The sequence below is a fragment of the Ascaphus truei genome, chromosome 4 (genome assembly GCF_040206685.1).
Source record: "Ascaphus truei isolate aAscTru1 chromosome 4, aAscTru1.hap1, whole genome shotgun sequence".
Lineage (NCBI taxonomy): Eukaryota > Metazoa > Chordata > Amphibia > Anura > Ascaphidae > Ascaphus > Ascaphus truei.
The window spans coordinates 328,770,611-328,791,127 of NC_134486.1; the positions used below are offsets into that span (position 1 = coordinate 328,770,611).

The 20,517-nt window shown below is 43.3% G+C and overlaps 2 protein-coding genes across 5 annotated transcripts in view; one reads left to right on the plus strand and one right to left on the minus strand.

The window, feature by feature from the left end:
• B3GAT2 (beta-1,3-glucuronyltransferase 2) overlaps positions 1-6,282 on the plus strand; it is a 116,160-nt gene extending 109,878 nt beyond the window's left edge. Inside the window, exon 4 of the mRNA XM_075598069.1 lies at positions 932-6,282. Within this exon, the coding sequence (XP_075454184.1) occupies positions 932-1,018 (87 nt within the window). The 3' untranslated portion in view covers positions 1,019-6,282. The remainder of the gene's footprint in view (positions 1-931) is intronic.
• The window catches only part of SMAP1 (small ArfGAP 1), a 421,957-nt gene continuing 402,918 nt past the window's right edge, over positions 1,479-20,517 (minus strand). For all 4 annotated transcript variants that reach the window (XM_075598066.1, XM_075598068.1, XM_075598067.1 and 1 more), the window contains 3 exons: positions 16,433-16,601; positions 10,388-10,716; positions 1,479-2,669 (listed from right to left, as the gene is read on the minus strand). In XM_075598066.1, coding sequence (XP_075454181.1) covers positions 2,532-2,669; positions 10,388-10,716; positions 16,433-16,601 — 636 coding nt within the window. In that variant the 3' untranslated portion in view covers positions 1,479-2,531. The remainder of the gene's footprint in view (positions 2,670-10,387; positions 10,717-16,432; positions 16,602-20,517) is intronic.

Sequence of the window (20,517 nt, forward strand, 5' to 3'; positions counted from 1 at the left end):
GGACACCCAGGTCCTGTTATAAATAACAAAACAATACAATGCATGCAAGGAAGTGGAAATGTTAAAATGAAAGCCTTTATAAATAAATCAGGGCCGTCCGTAGGGCAAGGCAAGCAAGGTGGCCGCCCGCCATGGGTCCTCCGCGCCTCCAGGGGCTCCATACTCCCTCCTCTTGTCGGCGCTGGGATCCAACTTCTGTCCGACTGGATGGGAGAGCTGGAGGAGGGAGCACAGGGCCCCCGGACCGGCAGAACCGCTTCTCACCCCGAGGTGAGTGTGTTTCTTTAAGACGGTGGGGGGGGGGTCTTACCTTCTCTGGAGAGGCCCACCTCTTGCAGCGTTGCTTTTCCATGGTGACCAACGTCAAATGACGCTGTGACATCATGACGCTGTGACGCTGCCAGAGGAGGGTAGCTCTTCAAGGTAAGTACCATTAACTTTTTTCCACGAGGGGCCCCGATGCCAGCGTGCCGCCTTGGGCCCCGCAAAGGCCGGCCCTTTACATATCAGAACTCTAGGTAGAACTGTGTCACATAACTAAAAGCAGGATATGGTCAATATTTCTTCCTGGAATAGAGTGGAATTATTACTGTATTTGTAAACAAATGTGTGCAGTAACAATTATCTGCAAATGAAAATACATTGTAAATAACAGTCCCAATATTACTGCCATGCTTTTAGTAGTTCCAGTCATTGAGCTACAATTTGGTAGAGGAGGGAAGGAGAACAAAGTGTCGAAATCAGTAGAAGATAAGAGATGCAATTACATACACCTACATTGCCAAGTTGTCATTTGTGACTTTAGACCATCTACACAACAGTACTTGGTAACATATACTGTAATTGGTAGCATGAGTTACTAGCTGTATTTGTGTTGTTGCAAAACCTGCACATTACTAGAGAGTAACATATTTGTGCAATTTTGTTACAGGTTCTTGTGTGGCACACTCGAACAGAGAAGGTCAATCTGGCTAATGAGCCCAAACATCCTCAGGATACAATAAAAATTGAGGTATGATCATCAAATGCCATTATGTGAAGTCCAGGAGAATGGATGCCCAAGGATCCTTAGCTGTGAACATTCAAGAGCTGTAGGAGAAGCTGCCATTCTTTACCCTACATTGATCATATGTTGGCCTTTAGTGCAAGCTTCAAGTCACTGGAATACCAAGAATCTGTATAGAACATTTCAGACTGTTTAAAACCTGCGTGCTTTCTTTGTACATGGTCTGCATGTGCCACTCCACTGTTCTAATTACATTTAATTTTCTAGATGTCACAAACACTATCCATCAAGAGGATGGAATAATTGAAGTCTATGTCTGTGTTTACATCAGGGTCTGCCTAATGACAGTACAGCTTCCATACCATAACATACAGAACATTCCACGCACAGCAGTACAGCATACAGATTAACAATCAGTATTAAGTAATAAACTATAGCCACAAATGCTACATTAAATACAAACAATAATCTGTGGATTTATCCGTTTAATACAGGGGGAAACATCTCATTAATACTAGGCACCTTAAAATGTAAACACAATCACTGTCATAAACCTGGATGTACTTTCTAGGAAGAGAAGATTGCGTGTCATATGTTTAGCATAATATGCACAAAGAGTGCATTATGGTAACAAGATGTACAAAAGTATACGGCCAAATTGCATATTTCCTTTCTGGAAACTTGGATGTGTCAAATATATCTTCTCAAATTAACATAACATAGGCAGTCAAACAGGTTTATATTCCTTCCCATTGCGGTGCCTTTAGTTAAGCACATTATAATAACAGCACAGTTATTATAATAAATAGCCAAATGATATACACTAGAACAGGGGGGCTCAACTCTAATTCTCAAGCTCCCCCCCAACAGGTCAGGTTTTCAGGATATCCCTGATTCAGCATAGGTGGCTCGACTTAGCCACCTGTGCTGAAGCAGGGACTGATTGGGCCACCTGTGCTGAAGCTGGGATATCCTGAAAACCTGTCCTGTTGGGGGGGCTTTGAAGACTGGAGTTAAGCACCCCTGCACTAGAAAACAGCATTCAGTGATACATTTACAAATCAATTTGTATGATTTAACATAAGTTTATACAACTACAATACCTTTTCTAGGATCACAGGATATTAAATGAGGAGGTGGTTCGGGGGGGGGGGGAGGATTTATATTGTTTAAGATATTAATAACATGATACCTTGTTCCCTTAAATGCAACCAATAGATCTATTTTGGTTTAATTGAGAGCAGAATTCACTACATATTGGTCAAGCAGCTTCCTTCGATATTAGACATGAGATCGTGGATACAATGGACAAGTTGCTAATGATATATAAAATGTATCCTAAAACTGCTTTTCACTACCATCAAATTCAGTCAGTACAAACTGACACGGTCAGCTGAGTAGCTTTCTTGGTGTGGTATGAACAGGGGGTGGAAATAATATGTACAGGGATAAAACAAGGAGCAATATATTCATCAAAGCCAGGAAGGTAGAATGAATTCTCTGCAGGAAATCCCAGTAGCAGCATTTATTTCCATAGCTGCGTGCTTAGAGTCTGACCAGTGGCGTTCGCAGCCCACCCTCCGCCTACAGTGTTAGCAGGTTGACCAAAAGCCATCATATTGTTTGCGCCATTCAGATTCATTCCACTCATCTGCTGATTCATCTGTGAAGCACAAGAACAAAAAAACTCAATTTAAACTTAAGCACAAGCAGCAGCTGTGATATTTGTAACTGGATATGTTAGTGCATGCAAACGTTCATCTAGTAACTTGTCTAGTTGCAGGGCAAATTTCCAAGTGAACGCCAGACATCGCTGTGGTAATATACACATTCTCACTTTTTAAGGGGTGATACCAATGATCCAGCAATGTACATTTTACAAACACATACAGAGAAGACGGCCTCTGCAATCCCCTCTAATTATGACTTCGTTATTGTCCATTTAGTCTTCAAGGTCGGAGTTATGAGTGACACGTAACCAGGACAATGCTCTGAACATGGGATTTCACACCAGGTTTATTTTTTGGAGAGAACACATTGTATGAAAAATATAGGGCTTGACCACTTGACAGGTTACGAACGCTTTTAAAGATAATACTGTATAATACATTTAATTAGAGGCAAATAAAAAGGCAGCGCTTTACATAATGATTGCAAACAGTGCCTGCTAGGTCCTGCAGTCCAATCATTTTTGGGTCAATTGTTCAAATAATTTATTGAAAGCACAAGTTTATTTTCTGTTTATGTTATCACATTTAATCAAAATTACACATACTTCATTGTGAAACTGTGAAAAAATGTATATCTATTTTGGAGAAACGTGTAATAATACTTGTGGACATCATTAAAGATGTCTCCATTGTAATTTTTTTTTTTTTTAATCTTCCTTTAATTGGTTGAAAGTAATGCATTTGAATGTGTCCGCAGTAAACCGAACAGACTTTATTCTATGAATATTGCTTTTGTGTTGAAAAGGTATTACGTATATATAAATGAAAACAACCCGTGCATCCAACGCAACAGAATACACTATTTATGGGAGCTAAACTGATATTAGGATGGTAACAGGTTGAGCCCAAAACGCGAGTATATTTTTAACATCTAAATTAAACATATTGAAAAATGAATTAAAGGGTAAAGCAGTATACATCACTCCCTTTCATTCCAGTTCATTTTCAGTCAATCCTGCTGAGTGGAGCAGCTCATTTCTATTTTCCATGGTTACATTCTCAAACCTACTTGTGTACAGATATTGGAAATAATCCCTAGAAACAAAGTGTTGGTTGTCTGAAGAACTGAGCAGATGAGATTTGTTGCTATGTTTATAGAGTATCTGACTGCAGAATGATATGTTTAGAAAAAGGGCAAATGTCAGACGTGAAGAGGCGTACAGTACTGTAGAAGAATAACATTGTAGTGAACAATGGCCGACTGAACGGGCATTCATGGGAAAAGCGAGTGTGCAAACCACAAACATGGAAGTGCTAGTTTCTTTAGCAGGGAGGCTTTTATAAACACATATATTAGAAATAAGTAATTTTGTACCTTTTTATGTCCATTGAAATTAAATAAAAATTCTTTAAAAATATGCACCAGGCCCACCTGGGACTAGTAACTTTTGCACACATAGAAACATTCAGGCATTGTTTTCCTAACCAGTATTACAAGTATTCACGTGTATATGGGAGAGCTGACATACAGAGTTATAAAAGCTATACCGCAGTCACTTATCTGCTGTCTCAGTAATGACATCCTACTTGTGATGTGTGCTGCTATCTGAACCATAGATAATGGGGCTAATAATGAATTATTGGATTTGGCATTGAACCCAATAATGAAACTAGCTTCCAAGCCATACCCACCAATGTGCGCACAATTTATTGTGTAAGTCATAGTTTCTTTATTCTACATCAGGGGTGGGTCACTCCAGTCCTCAAGGGCCACCAACAGGTCAGGTTTTTAGGATATCCCTGCTTAAGCTCAGGTCAATCAGATTGAGCCACCTGTGCTGAAGCAGGGATATCGTGAAGACCTAACCAGTTGGTGGCCCTAGAGGTCCGGAGTGACCCACCCCTGTTCTACATGCTACGCTGAACGCCTCCCTCAGCTTCCTCCCTCAGCTATGGGCCAAAGGAGGGTTAAGGACACTGGCTCTGAAGCAGGTAACCCCAGTTGGAACTCCAGTGTGCATTCTCCGCGTGTCCTTGGGAAGTCCCTTATGTGCTGATTTACTGAGCACTGGGGCCAATTATTGGGCCTCGATCCGGATTTAACGGTAATTTAAGTCAATGGCGGATAACGCTGTATAGGTGTGTGGCACCCCGTATCAGCACTTAGTGAATCGCAGCCTTTGTCTCCGTGTGTGTGTGTCAGGCAGCAAAATTAGATTGTAAGCTCTTCAAGGCAGGGAGTCATTGTAAAACAAATCCTATGTACAGCACTGTGCACACTGTTGCAATGACAGGTACAAGTGTAATGATGGCAGCAGGATTCAGACATGGAAATGAAAAGCCTTGCACATACTGTACTCCACGGAAATGTACAATAATACAGTGTCCGTTTCATTCACAAGTCTTCTACTAAGAGTCCTGGAAGTGAGTGAGAAGAGGGAAATGTACGTATTACACCCATATATACAGTAGGTGACAGTGTTCATGTCTTTTGGAGATAAAACGTTTAAGACAAGTGACAACATTTTCCAACACTGGATTGGTGTATAGATGTCTAAAAAAAAAACAGGCTCCCCCCCCCCCCCGCATACTGTATACAGGGAGTAAAACAAAGAACTCAAGCAGTGTTGCAATGCATTGATCAATTATTGGTAAGCTTCTAAAATACAATTATAGTCAATTGCAAAGACTCTCACAATAGTAGACTACTGCGAGTCAATAAAGCAAAGTGTGTTCTCCCTTTCATCATTTGTAGATGAATTGTGAGAATGACATCCAGTCTAAAACACGCTCCTACAGTTGCATTTCAAACTGCGACCTCAGAAACAAAACAACCAAACAGAACACACAAAGAAATGCAACACTTCCTCCAAAAAGTCAACAAAACTTCAAATGTTCCAGCTATACAGAAAATACAAATGATGCATGATATATGCATCAGTGCTGACGAATATATCTGCAGCAGACGGCCCTTGACACGCACTCATCTCACGGTAATATAATTGCAGGTGGATCTATTTCTGAAAGTTTATTTGAACATTAGGATAATACATTGTGTGGGAATGGTACCGATATGCTGTGTTATTCAATCATTTGCCTCCAGACTGTCTGGTCAGCATGCTTTTACTAGCTGTGCTATCTGAAAAACTCTAGCCACTGTTGTTGCATAGATTAATAAAATCAATGTCTCTCTCACTATACTGTAAGCGTGTGCTGTATTTCTGAATCCGATCCTGCTAGCATAAATGTTAAGATTTGTCACCTAATTTTAATTTGCTATGCATGTCTGGCGTTTTGTGGAAAAACGAGCCTCCACTACAGTAAATTGCCTGTGTCAGAAGCAGCCGTTTTATCTGTAAGGAAGATTATCAAGGGTAGAGCAAAGCCTGAGGTAATGCCTGAAGGGCTTAAAGAATAGCCAGTTCTAATCTTCCCCCACACACTATCACCAGTTGAATATTATTATTTCCGATGCTTCCTCTTAAATAAACAGCGCAGTCGTTTCTGCAAATAGGCAATTCTACATGAGGCAGATAAGGGCCCGAGATGGGCCATTTGAATCACGGTATTCTCGCTGGCAGAATCACATTAGGATTTTTTTTTTTTTTTACGATCAGAAGGTTAATGGCAATACAATTTCACCTCTCTTTGATAGAATCCTCTAAGTGTGATTTATCACTGCTAATGTGCCCATAATCTGAATGAGAACTATTCAATTTAGATCACAAAGGCCAGATATTTTCCTTTCCACTAAATTAATTTGAGTGAAAAAGATAAGAAAAACATGGCAACCCGATATAAAAGTCTGTGTCAATGTACATTTTTCTTCAATGGTGAATTAGCAGAGCTTTCATAATGATAAATACAGAGTCCCACGGGCTCATCAATCTGCTTCACCCCTCTATATATATATATATATATATATATTTTCTTTGTGCTTTCCTGCTCTCCCTTTTATACCACACACCACCCACATACGACAAAAGTACAGGCTTGGGCTGTAAATAAAACATGTGCTTTGATTATAGCCAATTTATATATTACTTGGCTTGTTCAAATACAAATGAGGGCAATATGTGGCCATTCAAATGTTTTATTAATGTGCACACGTGGTCTTTCCTAAAGCGCTCTTCTGCATTCTCAGATCTGCCCTTTTCTGTCTGACTTTCCTCTTTCTGCAATTAGCCGGAGTAGCAGCAGCCTGCCGATTCAGCACAAAAAAATGTATTCAGTAATGCACACAGGAATTTATTTTCATTCACTTAACATTGGTGAAGAAATCATTTCTTTCCGCACGCCAAGCACGTCTGGGAAACCGGGGGTACAACTGGGAGCAAACACTTTTCCTGTATTTCAACACTGTAGCTATATATTGAGGAATGCCATTACGAGTGCACAGAGCCAGGGTGGTGAACATCGGTTGTGTGTTGATGCCCACCATGACGCAAACAGAAAAAGTGAAGAGGGTACTGTGTGTTGAACAGGACCTGCTCTCCGTTTCCATAGGCAGTGACATCGCACTACACAAAAAAAGAGGCGCTGTGGGAAGCCAACTCCCGTCCCTCACCATGTTTCAAACGAACACTGAAATAACATTCATATTAAATATTACAGGTCAGGGTTTTTTTTGTTTTAACCAATTTTTTAAATAATGTGGGTGGTTGGCGTGCCAAAAAAACACACACGTTGATTGATTGATTTAACCTCTTAAATGTCTTCCATTTGCATAAAAATGTATGTTTTGGGCTTGTGCTTTCTCCCCGAAAAAAAAAAAGAAGATCCCTCAACCAAACACAAGACAATGGAATATAAGGCGATCTCCACCCGTTCCCTGGAAAGAGATTTGCGATGTTGGCCAGCATACTGTACTGGCAGATAAAGGCGTCCAACCTATACCATCCCACCAATTCAATTAACAAACACTGGTGGATATGTAATGGGTATTGCAATATTATGTATATGTCATGTATAAAAGTTTGTGTCTGTAATTGGTGCAGCTCTCCTTTCGGGAAAAAAACCCCCTTTTTTAAAAAAAAATACAATTAAGTTATTTTCTCTATTGACCGTGAAATATGTTATACTCTACCAAGGGAAATATTTTGATTGTTGCTTTGAATAAAATACCTAGGGAGGTGTACCACTAAATTCAGCATTGCCAACCGTTAAACCCCATTACCTCTTCCCTGTTACGAAATCCGCAGTCACTGAAAGCTGCAGTTCAGTCAATATCCTGCATGTGGTTTTTTTTTAATAAATCAGTTCTGTTGTAAGAAAAAATACTTTTAGCATTTTGTGTTTTTAAAAAAACAACTTTGAAAGACCAATTTTCTTGTATTCTATTATAACAGCCATTTGCTAAGGCACTGCCCCTTCATGTCCTGTCACAAGCCCTGGCACACCCCTTTGTCAGCCTTGCCCTCCCTCTAGCACATGTCAGTGCAGGAGTGCTCATCAATATTCATGAGCTTCCACTGAGAGAAAGAAGCAGAAGAAAAACAGATCCCTTCACTAATGATGTCACCAAATTTCGCCGATCAATACATGGAGAACGAATTGACCTGCAGCTATACAGTTCTTTAGGTAATTAGAGATTGCACACATGAAACTATTGAAGGAAAAAAATAAATTAAAAAAAAAAAAAGACTGAACTGCAGCTTTAAAATGCTACTTTCTCTGTGAGCTCTGCCCTCACCCAAAAAGCACAAAAGCATGCAGGTACTGTATCATGTAATCGGCAAAATCAAAGTGAACTCTCTTGCTAGTGTGTCGTGTGCGAGCTTCTACAACTTACAGTATATCTGTATAGACAGAGGTCACCAGAAAGTGGTGATATGGGTGTTACTTCACTTTCCATGGAATTTTGTATCAAAACTGTGTGACTACTGCACTAAACAACATTCTCTACCATGAACTAAACGAAGAGAAGCCTTCTGAGTACATTTACAGAAGTGACTTTATAAAAACCTCATAAAATAAGTTTTCCGTGGCTCGCATGTAAGAACACTGCCTTCTCTCCAATAGAAACCCAAATTTGCTTAGTGTCACTGATCTTGGAAAATCTGCGTTTGCTACAGAATTCGAGGCAGTTACTTCCATTAGGGGTTTTTGTACCGATTAAATATTAACTACTGCAGAGCATAAACATTTAAGTAGGACGACACAAAAGATGATGTGATTATGGAATGAGAAGAAATTGTAATTACCATGATTGTATGTGTGAAAGCATATTGAGGCCTTTTTCCAGGATAGCATTATTACTGTACTGTAATTGTTATAATAAAACTATTAAGGCACTCACTAGCCAAATATAATATGCACATGAAATCAATGTTTGGCATGCCGTGAATAGCTCCCATTTTAAAAGAGATCATTGAAATTCAGCGAAAGCAACTAGCACATGATGCTTTCCCGCAATAAAGGATTATCCCGCTCATCTCCTTCACTACCACGAATGACAAATATTACATTTAAAGTCTATGTATTAACGTTCTTTTTGTGTTGGGTGACGTGTTAAAGTGCAAACAACAGGAAGAGCTTCAGATTCTATTTTCACTTGCGTCGCTATAAAACCATGAATGAAATAATGGCAGTAAAAAATCTGTGAGTGATAAAAGCTTTAAGCTATGTGTGTGTGAGCATTTGCATGTGGGCAGCATTTAAAACTAATTAAAAAGTTTGCCATCACCAGCTGCTCGCTGCTAATTAGTCTTCACATTTGTGTCTCCGGAAGAAAAAAATGACAGCATTTCTACCCAAGACTAACCCAATACACCTACAATTTCCAGTATTGCACTCTCTTGAATATCTAATCTGCACTCAATTTAATACAATATATTTCTCCTAGGCCACAGAAAATGAATCTGGACAGATCATGTTCAATCATTAGAAATATTTCAAACCCCCAGCCTTGGGTTAACTGCAGTAATTTGTATACATTTTATGTTTTACACTAATGTAATCGCTTCCCATCTCCCCTTTTCCAGTGGTTTTTACAATTGCAAATTAAAATACACATGTTAACGTTACAAAATAGAGTAGAAGAGCTGGATAAAATAACAATGGAATATGTTCAAGAGGTTACTATTCAACACAACAAATGCCGTATGTACAGCAGGGCCCCAGTGATGCGGCGGGTTCCGTTCTAAGGACCCGCCGGAAAGTGAAAATCGCCGGAAAGCGGAACTGGCGATTTTCGTTATGTGTGCATGCACAGACAGACAATGTGCCATTCTACGCATGCGCAACATTGGCAAAAAAAAAAAAAAAACATTCTGCGCATGCGCGACCCTGGACCAGCCCGTTCTACGCATGCGCAAAAATGGCGGCCCCCTTCTCGGTACCGCCGTATCGGCGGATCGCCAAAAAGCGGGGCGCCGAGAAGCGGGCCCTTCCTGTATTTTGAACCACAAACATACCATGTGTTTTTTTGTTTCAGGGCACATGCAAAAGTCCTGGCGTTTTTATCCAACGTAATGTATCTAACACTGGACACACATTAATATATGATTATTTAATTACGCATATTTAATATTTCAAACATGTCACTCAACATTCCGTCCATTCTTAAATGGACCTTCATCTGCGAAGGACGACAACAGCAACACAAAACAAAACACACGGGGTAGTTAATAAAATAAGGGGGTAGAGTCAACATTCTTCTAATAAAAGTACATGAAATGATTTCTAAATGTAGATCATCAATGGACAGTACCTGAGAAAGGTTCCAAGGAGATGTTTGGCTTTGCTGCATACCAAACTTATTCTGAGGTGTCCCCATACTTCCCACCATTCCTGCTGGTGGTCCCATCATGTTAGCAGGAAGTCCCATAACTCCAGCAGGTGCATTCCCCACAAAACCATTGGGGATTCCCATGCCCACCATCATTCCAGCGCTGTGTCCTATGCCTGGCATCGATTGCCCCATCATGCTTCCCATCATTCCGTCAGTGGCGGCAACAGTTACACCCATGGGGGGAAATGCCTGGAAACTGGTTGTTGGCTGTGCTGCATATGGCATGGGAGACGGTCCCATAAACATACCTGCGTTAAAGAGAAAGAGGAGAGTTTTTAAGATAAAAGTAAAGGTTTGTAAACCAGTCCAAACATTTTTATTGCTCAATATGCCCAAACCGGCCAACAACTCCAGGATGAAGATACATTCATTTCCCAACGTCTATTAACAAATCGAAGAGTAACACTGAGTCAGAAAAAAAAAGCATGTTTATCAAGTCACAAAATTCAAATGTGTATGAACAAATTAAATGCTGTACTGTATGTTTGCAAAACCAGCAGTATCCAACAACACCACTTGACTGTATAACATTTTGTACACCTAAAAAGCTGCCACAAACTACAGAAATAGCTTTGAGCTTTAAAACACACTCTTTCCCCAGATCATAAGAGCGGGGGTGTTTGCTTGCAAACATCTGTGCATTATAATAAATAAAACATGTACCCTGGACTCCGTGTTTTGTGTCTTACCATTATGTTTATTTCATAAGCTATGGCTTGAAGTGATAAAACAGACAACTACATTGCTCATGTTGTATACAAGGTTAAAATACCTTCTGGAGATCCCATTTCACGTTAAATGTTTTATTTACTACATTCTCATATTTCAGCACAATAGAAGAAGTGAAACTAGTTCAGGGGATTACAAGAATCATGCCTGGCCAACAGGGAGAAAGAGCTAACACCATAAGTCGACTTGTACATGTCATTTCCCACTGTCAAACCAGATTAATTTTCGTACCCCAATGCATCTATAAACGCACAACTTGCAAAAACAAATAATAAAAAGGTTATTTACATATATGGCAAAATATTCAGTGGCCATCCTCAATACCTCATCTGGGTACAGGTTCATGAGAAACGTTAGAAAACCATAGTCGATGAAAGGGTAGTACAGATCTATATTAGCTGTACTGCTCTTGGAGAAGTGTAGATTTGATACAGGTTGTGATATCTTAATTTACTATAATCGCTGTTCTCCATAGATGAGTTTTTGAGATATTACACATCTCTTCATCATTCAAAAACCAGGGATAAAGCGGGCTGGGGAAGGGAAGCTCTTGCTACAGGAACAGATGATCAGAAGCGCAGCTGCCCCTTGAATCCGGTTTCCAACAAGCTCTTGCTACAGCCTAGTGCAGTGGTAGACAACCTGCGGCTCCTGAGCCGCATGAGGCTCTTTCAGCACCTAAGTGCGCCTCTCCTCAGTGTCCTGGGTTGTCGCTCCCCAGCAGCTGCGTCTCTCCCTCACTGTCCTGGAGGTGGATGCGGGGGGAGAGGGCCGGCCTGCACAGGTCGGGCCTCCTGTGTCCGGCGGGCATTTCCCCAGCTGCTGGCCCGCCTCCTACACTGTCCCACTCTCATGCCGGTGTGAGCCAAATGCGCTTCAACTTTCGGCATGCACCGATGTAACAGAGAAGCCCTGTGTGGGACAGTGTAGGAGGCAGGCTGGCAGCTGGGGAGATACCCGGCGGCCACAAGAGGCCTGACCAGCGCAGGCCAGTGCCCCCCCCCCCACCCACCTCCAGGACAGTGAGGGAGAGAGGCAGGCCCAATCTAAGTGTGTGTGTATATGTATGTATCTATTTGGGGGGGGGTATTGTGTGTGTGTATTTGGTAGGGGGTAGTGTGTGTGCGTGTGTATGTGTGCGCATGTGTGTATCTGGGGTGTGTGCATGGGCGTCCGCAGGAGGGGTAAGGGGGGGCGCTTGCCCCCCCCCTGGATCCAGGGCCGCCAACAGCGGGGGACAGAGGGCACTGGCGTGACAGGATTTAGCGCGCTCACGATGTGCAAGGAAGCGCGAGCGTCTCTGCAAAAAAAACAAAAACCTCCCTTGTCTCCTGATTGGCTGGCGCGTGTTGGCACGCTGCCAGGATTTTTTTTTTTTTGGCCCTCGCAAGCTCTATCTGAGCTTGCATAGCGAGGCCCGCCTTTTCCTGCATGGAGCATGTCAGGTGAGTACTGCTCCATGCCACTCTCGCTTCCCCCTTGTCCTCCTTCTCTGATTTCCCCCCCCCTGCTCCGATCCCCCCCGTTCCAAAATCTTTTGTGTCTGAGTGTGTGGGTCTGAGTGTGTGTGTGAGTTTGTCTGAATGTGTGTGTGAGTTTGTCTGAGTGTGAGTTTGTCTGAGTGTGAGTTTGTCTGAGTGTGTGTGTGTGTGTGTGTGTGTGTGTGTGTGTGTGTGTGTGTGTGTGTGTGTGTGTGTGTGTGAGATCAGGGGGGGAGGGAATGAATGTGAGGAGGGCGGATTCAGGGAGTGGGTGTGAGTCAGAGGGGGATAATTGATGGAGGGGGGAGAGTGAGGAGACAGGGGGTGTAATAGAGGAAGTGAGGAAGAGAGGGGTGAGGGGGGAGAGTGAATGAAGAAGAGAGGGGGTAAGAAAGAGATGGGGCTACACCTTGGGACTATCTGCATTAGAGTGGCACCAGACAAGGTGAGTGTGTGTGTGTGTGTGTGTGTGTGTGTGTGTCTGAGAGTGTGTGTGTCTGAGAGTGAGAGAGTGTCTGAGAGTGAGAGAGAGTGTCTGAGAGTGAGAGAGAGAGAGTCTGAGAGTGAGAGAGGGATTCTGAAGGGGAGGGAGTCTGAGGGGGGGGGAGTCTGAGAGTCTGAGGGGGAGAGAGTCTGAGGGGGAGAGAGTCTGAGGGGGAGAAAGTCTGAGAGAGTCTGAGGGGGAGAGAGTCTGAGGGGGAGAGAGTCTGAAGGGGAGAGAGGCTGAGAGAGTCTGAGGGAGAGAGAGTGTCTGAGGGGGGGGGAAGTGAGGGAGAGTCTGAGAGGGAGAGTCTGAGAGGGAGAGTCTGAAGGGGAGAGAGGCTGAGGGGGAGAAAGTGTATTAGGGGGGGGGAAGTCTGAGAGAGTCTGAGAGGGAGAGTCTAAGGGGGAGAGTCTGAGGGGGAGAGTCTGAGGGGGAGAGTCTGAGGGGGAGAGTCTGAGGGGGAGAGTCTGAGGGGGAGAGTCTGAGGGGGAGAGTCTGAGGGGGAGAGTCTGAGGGGGAGAGTCTGTCTGAGGGGGGGAGTCTGAGAGGGAGAGTCTGAGAGGGAGAGTCTGAGAGGGAAAGTCTGAGAGGGAGAGTCTGAGAGGGAGAGTCTGAGGGGGAGAGAGTGTCTGACGGGGGGGGGGGGATTCTGAGAGAGTCTGAGAGGGAGAGTCTGAGAGGGAGAGTCTGAGAGGGAGAGTCTGAGAGGGAGAGTCTGAGAGGGAGAGTCTGAGAGGGAGAGTCTGAGAGAGTCTGAGAGGGAGAGTCTGAGAGAGTCAGCTGAGAGGGAGAGTCTGAGAGGGAGAGACTGAGAGAGTCTGAGAGGGAGAGACTGAGAGGGATAGTCTGAGAAGGGAGGGGGTGTGTGTGTTTGTGTTTGTCTGTCTGTGAATGAATACAGACACCAACCCACAGTCAGTCACCCACCCAAGTGTCAGTCACCCACCCCGTCACCCACACACCCCCCACACCCACTCTCTCTCTCTGTCTAGTTAAAATTATGCCCCCTCCTAAAAACATTTCTGCGGACGCCCATGGGTGTGTGTGTATTTGGGGTGTGGGGGTGTATGTGTGGGTGTATTTGGGGGTAGTGTGTGAACATGTATTTGGGGGGTAGTGTATGTGCATGTATTTGGGGGTAGAGTATGTATGTATTGTGTATTTGTAAATGACAAACTGTTTTGCCCAGAAAAACAATGAAAAAAACAAAATGAAGTGACGTATTATTGTGTATATACCTATTAGTGTGTGTACAGTATATGTATGGGTTTGTGTGGGTGTAATATCCATGCTTGTGTTGCGGCGCTCTGAATATTTTGGACAACAACATTTTTTCTAAAATGGCTCTTCGCCCTTGAAGGGTTGCAGACCCCTGGCCTAGTGTCTTGTTCATAGGGTCCAAGGAGCGTAAACAGACTGTAAAGGAATACTTGCAATGACAAGAAAAGAGCTTCCAAGGTAAAGTATTCCTTTACATGTCTTCATCAGGAATTTTACAGTGTGTCCCCAGTGTTCAGATATCATCGTTGTAGACGTAAAACCCAATCGGGGCATTTTTTGTCAAAAACTCACTACATGCACTTCCTGGCTTGGAATTTCTTGATATTTCTATTGAAAAACTCATTAAGTGCCTATTTAGTCATAGTTCAGAGTTACCAAAACATAAAACTCATTAAGTATAATTTTGAAATGTCAAAAAGTACATTTAAATTGCCTTTTCCTCAGTACTCCAAGAATGTGGTTAACGACTTACCTCTATGACGACGATATAAAAGAAGTCTCAGGTCGGCCCTAGTAAAACCGCAATTTCACACAACTGATTTATGTACTTCATTTCTCCCTAATGAACCTGGTGTCTAACTACAGGAGTAATAGGAAATCACCAGCTTTGTTTGGTGATATTAAGGGTGCTTTGCAGCTCCACATTTCCCCACAATACATAGTCATTTTCTCCGTTACTTAATACCTCTGGAAAGTGTGAGTAGGTAGCCCCTACTAAGTGTTATACCAAAGTGTGGAATTAAAACAATCAGTTCCGAGGGGAGTGGCTGGGAGATCACAAGCTGTATTCGATTGAAAGAATGACAAGTTAGATCTTTTTCATTGTCTTATGACTCCGAAAAATAAAAGCGACTGTTTGAGAGCTTTTGTTGGGTAATGAGGTGCACTAAGACCACAACTTGTGTATTTCTTCATCACGAGTTGTCTGAAAGACATTATTTTTAAAACGTTTGTTTCCATGTGTTCTTCAAAACTATCCCTGTTTTAGAGGGCTGGAGAATTCAGATAAAGTGTAAGTTGGAGCTTATTTTTTTTTTTCCTCTGCCAGATTACAGTATTGATCTCCTGCAGGACAGAAGCTTTGGGCAGACGCCTGCAAAGCAGGACAGGAGCAAACCAGCTAGAGGCAACCAGGCACGTGTATAGTCACAGGAACGCAGACCGCCGTTTATAGAAGTTAGAAATGCGATTACCATTTCCCCTTCTTCAACCGTAACATTTGAATTATTTATCATAGAAGTTAAATATTAACATAAATACATGAAAACAATATAATTCTAATAACATAAATGGCTGTAGTTTGCTGTCCTGCCCACTAGCAAAGAAGTGAACAAGGTTTGCTTTAAAGCAACAGCCCAAGCCGCCGGTTTTTAAATTTGATTTATTTTCCCCTTTAATATGTGCATCAATGCAATACAAACAATGATAAGTAATTAGCTAAGCTGCCGATCGATCTGGTCTCCTGTGATCAATCGGTGAACATTCGGCTCAGGGGCTCACTAAATGGCTCAGTGTAACAGGAGCGGTCCAAAAATGAAAAAGTTCTGTGGGGAAGATCATGTGACCAGGCAGTCACTAGATACAATTGGTGCACTGCTAGAGAGGGCAGGGCTCAAAAGGGGGTGTTCAAGAGCCTGTTTCAGAAGAGGAAGGGGATGTGACTTTGTAAAGGGTTGCAATAGAAACAAAAATGCTTGTTACATTATAATACATAAAAAATGTAATTCAGAGTTGTTTAAAAAAAATGCTACAAGTATTTTCTCATAGTACAGAATTGATTTATTAAAAAAAAAACACTCATGTAGGATATTGCTTGGTCTGCAGCTTTAAATGTATTTTCTGTGTTGATCAACATGACTTCCTGTTTCCTGTGGATTGTAACTAATGACAGTACGCTAGACTCCATCTGCCCATCATTAATACTCAGCTGCTATATTACAGAAATGTTTCAAAGGATACACTCCAGAAATGCACTTGAAAAATAATTACCTGCGGTGTTTTGTTGCTGCATGTTTCCTGTGCCATAAAGTGACAAGATGGAGTCTTTGGACAATGGCTTTTTTGCAGAGTCTTCACATTTTGCAGGTTGATCAGTGAATAAATCAAGGTCCCCGGATGCTGAACTTATGGTGGCAGCTGCTGGATTAGCGGTAATGACCTTTAGGAGAGAGAGAGAGAGAGAGAGAGAGAGAGAATAGGTAGTGTTACAAAAACATAATACATTATATCAGGTCTTGCATCTAAAATCTGAAAAGCCAAATGGTCTTGGTAAAAACCATCAATATCCCAAATGTAGGCTACCCATTTTTTATAATCACCTCCCCAGAGACTCCAGGCACCACACAAGAAGTGGAAGAGCAGCTTCTTAAGTCAGATGCTAAGCAGGTGGAAACATGTGCCCCAGTGACAGTCTTACATGGCTAAAATAGAACTGTATTTTGTATCAACCTGTCTGTGTAATTGGCTTCCTTAAAAAGAATCAAATCATCCTTAAAGTAACATTTTCACTTGTTTCCGGTGTTAAAATACAATGTTTCTACTTCTTCTGGGTGCTGTGTAATTCTAATCTCATCTGATAATTACTGACCCCTCCCCTTCATCTCCTTGGCTAATGAAGGGCTGCCAACAGGGGGGAGAGCCGGGACAATGGTCCTGGGCCAGGCACCAGCTGCTGTAGTAGGCCTGCCTCCTCCATCAGACCTCTGGGCCTCAATCCACTTCTGCGTTGGGCCTCCCGCCCCTGGTTGGCCACATAGGAAGTATGGTCCGCGCAGAATTCGGGCGCAACTTCCGCATCCGCACGCAGAACCAGCATGCTACCGGAGGCCTTCAAGCCCCAAGGTAAATGTTTGTGTGTATATGTATATTATGTGGGTATTTTTGGGAGGGGGATATGTAATGGGTAAGTATTGTGTGGTGGGGGGTATGAATTGTGGGTATTGTGGTCTGGGTGGTTATTGCGTGGGTATTGTGTGGGGTGGAATTGTGTGTGTGGCCAGTGGGGTAGGGGGAGTGAGAGAGAGAAGAGGGGGGGGGGCATGAGAGAGAAGGCAGGCAGTGAGAGACAGAGAGTCAGAGAGAGAGAGAGAAGGGAGGGGAAAGAGTGAGAGAGGGAGAGAAAAAGAAAGAGAGAAGGGAAGGAGAGAGGGAGTGAGGAGGGAGGGAGTGGGAGAGCACGAGAGACATAGAAGCAAGGCAATGAGAGAGAAAAGAGAGAGAAGGGGATGAGAGATGGAGAGAGAGGGAGAGAGAGAAGGGAATGAGAGGGGAGGTGTAGGTACGAGAGGAAGAGTGTAAGATGGGGAGAGTGTACGAGAGAGGGTGAGAGTGAGAATAGAGTTAGGTGAGAGAGCGAGGAGGTGTGTAAGAGAAAGAGAGGGGTCTGGCAAGGCCGCCGACCGGTGTTGCACCGGTAGAAACTCTAGTCCTGTGCCCCGCTGAGCACTGGTTCCCTTGTGAATGTGAGACATTCTATCGTGGTCAGATACCACTGCATCAATATATACAGTATATGTGTATATATGTAGTTAATACTCTTAATAGTCGTACAAACTGAGGACTTTGTTGCAATGTTAAGAAAGTCCTTCCGCATACCAAAATGTCCACATTTATAAATATATGCAATAATTGTCTATGAAGATGTGCCCTGAAGGTCGATGTGGAAACACCGATATTGGAGATGTTGTACATTCTAATTTGATGTATTGAAAATCTGTTGAATTTTTTTTTAAAAGTCGCCACATCTCACCCATAAAATCATATATTTTTTGTTTAGCTTTAACGAATTCCGGATGGAGTAAGAAATCGAGATCAGCCCTTTCTGGTTTACACAGTCTCTCGAAGAAAGGAAGTTTTCTGTCTTGGAGGAGTCTAAACCTAGTGAGTATAAAATGTTTCACCTGGTTATATCGGAAAAGTTCCTTCTGTGGGATATTATATTTCTCTTGAATTTAAGCCTACCTAGTGCTACTATGTCTCAGACTTTTAGGATGTTATTTGGAACCAAGTCATTATTAGTCCCTGGGTGAAGACCCGGTGGGAATTCTGCATTATTCCATAGAGGGGACGTCAAGGAAGGGATAACATTAAGGTTTTGAATCTTTTTTTATGTATCCCAAACTGCCAGCGTTAGTTCAACTACCGGGCGTTTGTAAACTTTCTGGGGCCATTTGTACTGTACGTAGAGATCCAGAGAAGGGCATCTAAGGATTGATTAGAGATTTCTAAAGAGTCAATCTGCACCCATCTCATTGTTTTAGGTGGCCTGTGCAAAGCCGGGACATGGCTCAGCTGTGCTGCAGCAAATTAATTATTAAAAGAGGGCCAGGTCACCATCTATCTTGGACTAGACAAGAATACTTTTTTTGACCCTTGATTTTTTTTGTGACGCCCAGAAAAACCGAAAGCTTTCGTCCTCGCCTCCCACATGCAACTTCAACTCCTTCTGGTGTTAACCCCTCCAACCTCATACCCATCCCCTGCCACCCTCCCTCCTCTCTTCCTTTCTCCTGTGTCCTTTGGAATGTTCGCTCCCTTTCTAACAAGTTCCTCTCTGTGCATGACTTCTTTCTCTCTCACTCCCTGCTTCTCTTTGCTATAACTGAGACCTGGCTCACTCAGTCTGACGCTGCTCTGGAAGCTGCCCTCTCCTACGGTGGCCTTTCCTTCTCCCACACTCCGCGCACTGATGGCAGGGGTGGAGGCGTGGGGCCCCTGCTCTCCTCTCTCTGTCGTTACCTATTCCCCCCTCTCTTGCTTTTCCCTCCTTTGAGGTTCACACAGTCCAGATCTTCTCGCCTCTCCCAGTCCACATGGCGGTCATCTATCGCCCACCTACCTCTACTCATCCCCCCTCTGCCTTTCTCTCTCACTTTGAATCCTGGCTCTCTTTCTTTCTCTCCACAGACTCCCCTGTTCTTCTCCTTGGGGACTTCAACTGCCACATTGATGACCCCTCTCTTCCTTGGGCCTCCCGCTTTCTCTCCCTAACCTCTTCTTTTGGCCTGCAACAGTGGACTGCAGCCAGCACCCACAAGGATGGCCACTACCTAGACCTGGTTTTCACTAAAAACTTTTCTCTCGCCGATTTCTCCATTTCTCCTTTTCCTCTCTCTGACCATCACCTCATATCATTTTCTCTATCACGCTTCTTCCCCTCTCCATCTCCATCTCGCCCTCGTTTTTACAGAAACCTGCGCTCTATTAACCTACCAGCTTTTGATTCCACTTTACGCTCCTCCCTCTCCTCTCTCAGTTCTGCTTCAGACCCTGACAACCTGGTCAGGAACTACAACTCTGCCTTATCCTCCTCTCTTGGTCTACATGCCCCGCTTTCTCTCTGCCGCACTCGCCCTTCTAACCCCAGACCCTGGCTAAATTCCAACACACGCATGCTGCGTTCCTCCACTCGCTCCTCTGAACGCCTCTGGAGGAAATCTCGCAGACTTCCTTCACTACAAATTTATGCTGTCCTGTTTCAACTCTGCCCTCTCTCAGGCTAAACAAACCTACTTTTCATCACTAATTAACACGCACAAGTCTAACCCACGTCGACTCTTTTCTGTCTGAATCTCTACTCAGACCACCCTCGGCTGCCCCCTCTTCTTCCTCCATCTCACCTCAGGACTTTGCTGAATTTTTTTAAGGAAAAGGTGGAATCCATACGTCAGAACATCCCATCTGTTGCCTCCTCGCATCCCACACCGCTTCCTAAATTCCTCCTGCCTTTCTGGACTCTTTTTCTGCTATCTCAGAGGAGGATGTGTCACTGCTGATCTCCTCTTCTCCCTCTACCACCTGCGCTCTTGATCCCATTCCTTCCCATCACCAAAAACCTCTTGCTCCTTCTATAATCCCTATGCTCACACAGATCTTTAACTCTTCCCTCTATTCTGGTACTTTTCCATCCTCCTTCAAGCATGCAACAGTGATACCATTGCTCAAAAACAGCAAGCTAGACCCTACCTGTCCTTCTAACTATCGACCTGTCTCCCTCCTGCCTTTTGCCTCCAAACTCCTTGAACGTCTTGTATTCTCTCGATTGCTACACTTTCAACGCCTATTCTCTTCTAGAC